General features: G+C 40.8%; 1 protein-coding gene across 3 annotated transcripts in view; it reads left to right on the top strand.

Moving 5' to 3' along the window:
• Positions 1-1,992, top strand: part of Zcchc17 (zinc finger CCHC-type containing 17) — a 58,419-nt gene that overhangs the window by 4,571 nt on the left and 51,856 nt on the right. For all 3 annotated transcript variants that reach the window (XM_004642924.2, XM_023702963.1, XM_023702962.1), the window contains one exon: positions 1,644-1,763. In XM_004642924.2, the coding sequence (XP_004642981.1) occupies positions 1,698-1,763 (66 nt within the window). In that variant the 5' untranslated portion in view covers positions 1,644-1,697. The remainder of the gene's footprint in view (positions 1-1,643; positions 1,764-1,992) is intronic.

Here is a 1,992-nt window from a genome sequence, read left to right on the forward strand (position 1 = left end):
CTAACTTTTAAAATGAGAAATTTTTTTTTTTTTTTTTTAGATTGTTTCTTTCCAAAGTTTAGGCTGGCCTTGAACTCATGGTGATCCTCCTGGCACAGTCTCCCAAGTGCTGGGATTACAGGCATGTGCCACCACACCTGGTTGCAGATATTTTCATTTTATCAGAAAACAAGAAAAGCCCTTCTCTCTTTTAAAAGTCGTTTCAGATTTAATGCCTAGCGTAGTAGCTAAGACAATGGATTCTGGGGCATGCTAAAGTTTGACTCTACATTGCTTGCTTTTTGTTTGAGCTCTAGAAACTTTGGCTTTCTCATTAGTATAACATAAGAATAATAATATAACCTATATATTGAGAGGTTTGAGGAATAAATGATATATTGCATGTCTGTCCACTGCTTAGCACAGTTCCTGGACATAATAAGTGCTTGATAATGTTACTCTGCAAAATTTATTATTAATTTTTTTGGAAGATTTTACAGTTTATTAAATCCTCTCGTGAAAAAAGTTGCAGGCACTGCAGACAGGCACTGCAGAATCTCTACTCCTTCGGCTTTTTGCTAACACCAGCATTAAGCCTTTGTGGTGCCCCTGACTTTCTTCATTCTGTTCTTATGTTCCTTCTGCTGCTTTCTTGAGGTCTTTTTCTTCTCATACAGGCCATATCCTGCAAGTCTATGTTTGGGCTCATTTTTCTTCCCATAATCCAGGGAATCGTAAATCATATCAAAGCCAGTCGTCTTGCTGCCACCAAAATGGGTCCTGAGTCCAAACACAAAAATGACACCTGGTGTGATCTTGTACATTTTGGCGAATTTTTTCCAAATTTCTGTCTTAGGTACTGTTGCTTTCCCAAGGGTGAAGGACATCAATGACCATTTCTTTCCTTTGAAGAAGTCAGTTGGTCATGAACTTCAGGGTTTGGCTACTTACTCTGTCATTCATGGTGGCAATGGATCCTCAGACAGCCAGGGAGAAAAAGCTATTAATATTTGAGATAATATCTCATTATGTAGTTCAGGCTGGCCTTCACTCACTGTGTGGCCCATGGTGGCCTTGAATTTACGTCAGTCTTCCCGCCTCAGCCTCCCAAGTAGGAGACTATAGGCATTCATCACCACATTCAGATAATGTTATGTTATTCTTTTGTTTTGAAGGCAAATGCACTTCCTTTCTCCTCAGCATGGCAATAAATGGGCTAAGTGTGGTGGTACCTCTAAGCTACTCAGAAGGCTGAAACGGGGGACTTCAAGAGTCTAGCCTGGACATTTTTTGATAAGATTCTTATCTCAAAAAACAATACAAGCTGAGCATGGTATCACATGTTTGTAATCCCAGCACTTGGAAGTCTGAAACAGCAGGATTGCCATGAGTTCAAGGCCAGCCTGACTTACATAATGAGACTGTCTTAAAAAAACAAAAACCAACCAACAATACCAGTAGTCTGATGGCCTTGGTTAAGTAAAGATGAAATTAAGATTGCTAAAACTTCCCAGAAGTGGAATGACCAGAGATTAGGAGAAAAGTATTGTGTTGTTGTTCAGTCCAATTCAATTATGTTGTAGAGAACGTCTATGGACTCTTTTGCACATTTGTTTCTTCTTTAATTCAGATGTCACTAATTGCTGCTTACTTCTTTGTGACAGGACACCTGAACTAGCTCTAGCAGAAGAGAAATGGAGGAGCCATAGAACATAAGGATGAATTCAGGAAGGCCTGAGACCATGGAAAACTTGCCTGATCTCTACACTATTTTCCAGGGAGAGGTATATATTTTTTTTGCACTTTGAAAACTTCACATTTACAGTGTGTTAAGAATAGATTACGGGGGCTGGCGAGATGGCTCAGTGGTCTAAAGCACCTACTTGGAACAAGCTTGGCAAAGCACAGGGACTGCGGTTCGATCCCCCAGCACCACATGCCAGCCAGCCCCGCCCCCTGGTGGGCTGAGCTGGCCACACACACACACACACACACACACACACAAATAAATAA

Source organism: Octodon degus, unplaced genomic scaffold (genome assembly GCF_000260255.1).
Source record: "Octodon degus isolate 3935 unplaced genomic scaffold, OctDeg1.0 scaffold00163, whole genome shotgun sequence".
NCBI lineage: Eukaryota > Metazoa > Chordata > Mammalia > Rodentia > Octodontidae > Octodon > Octodon degus.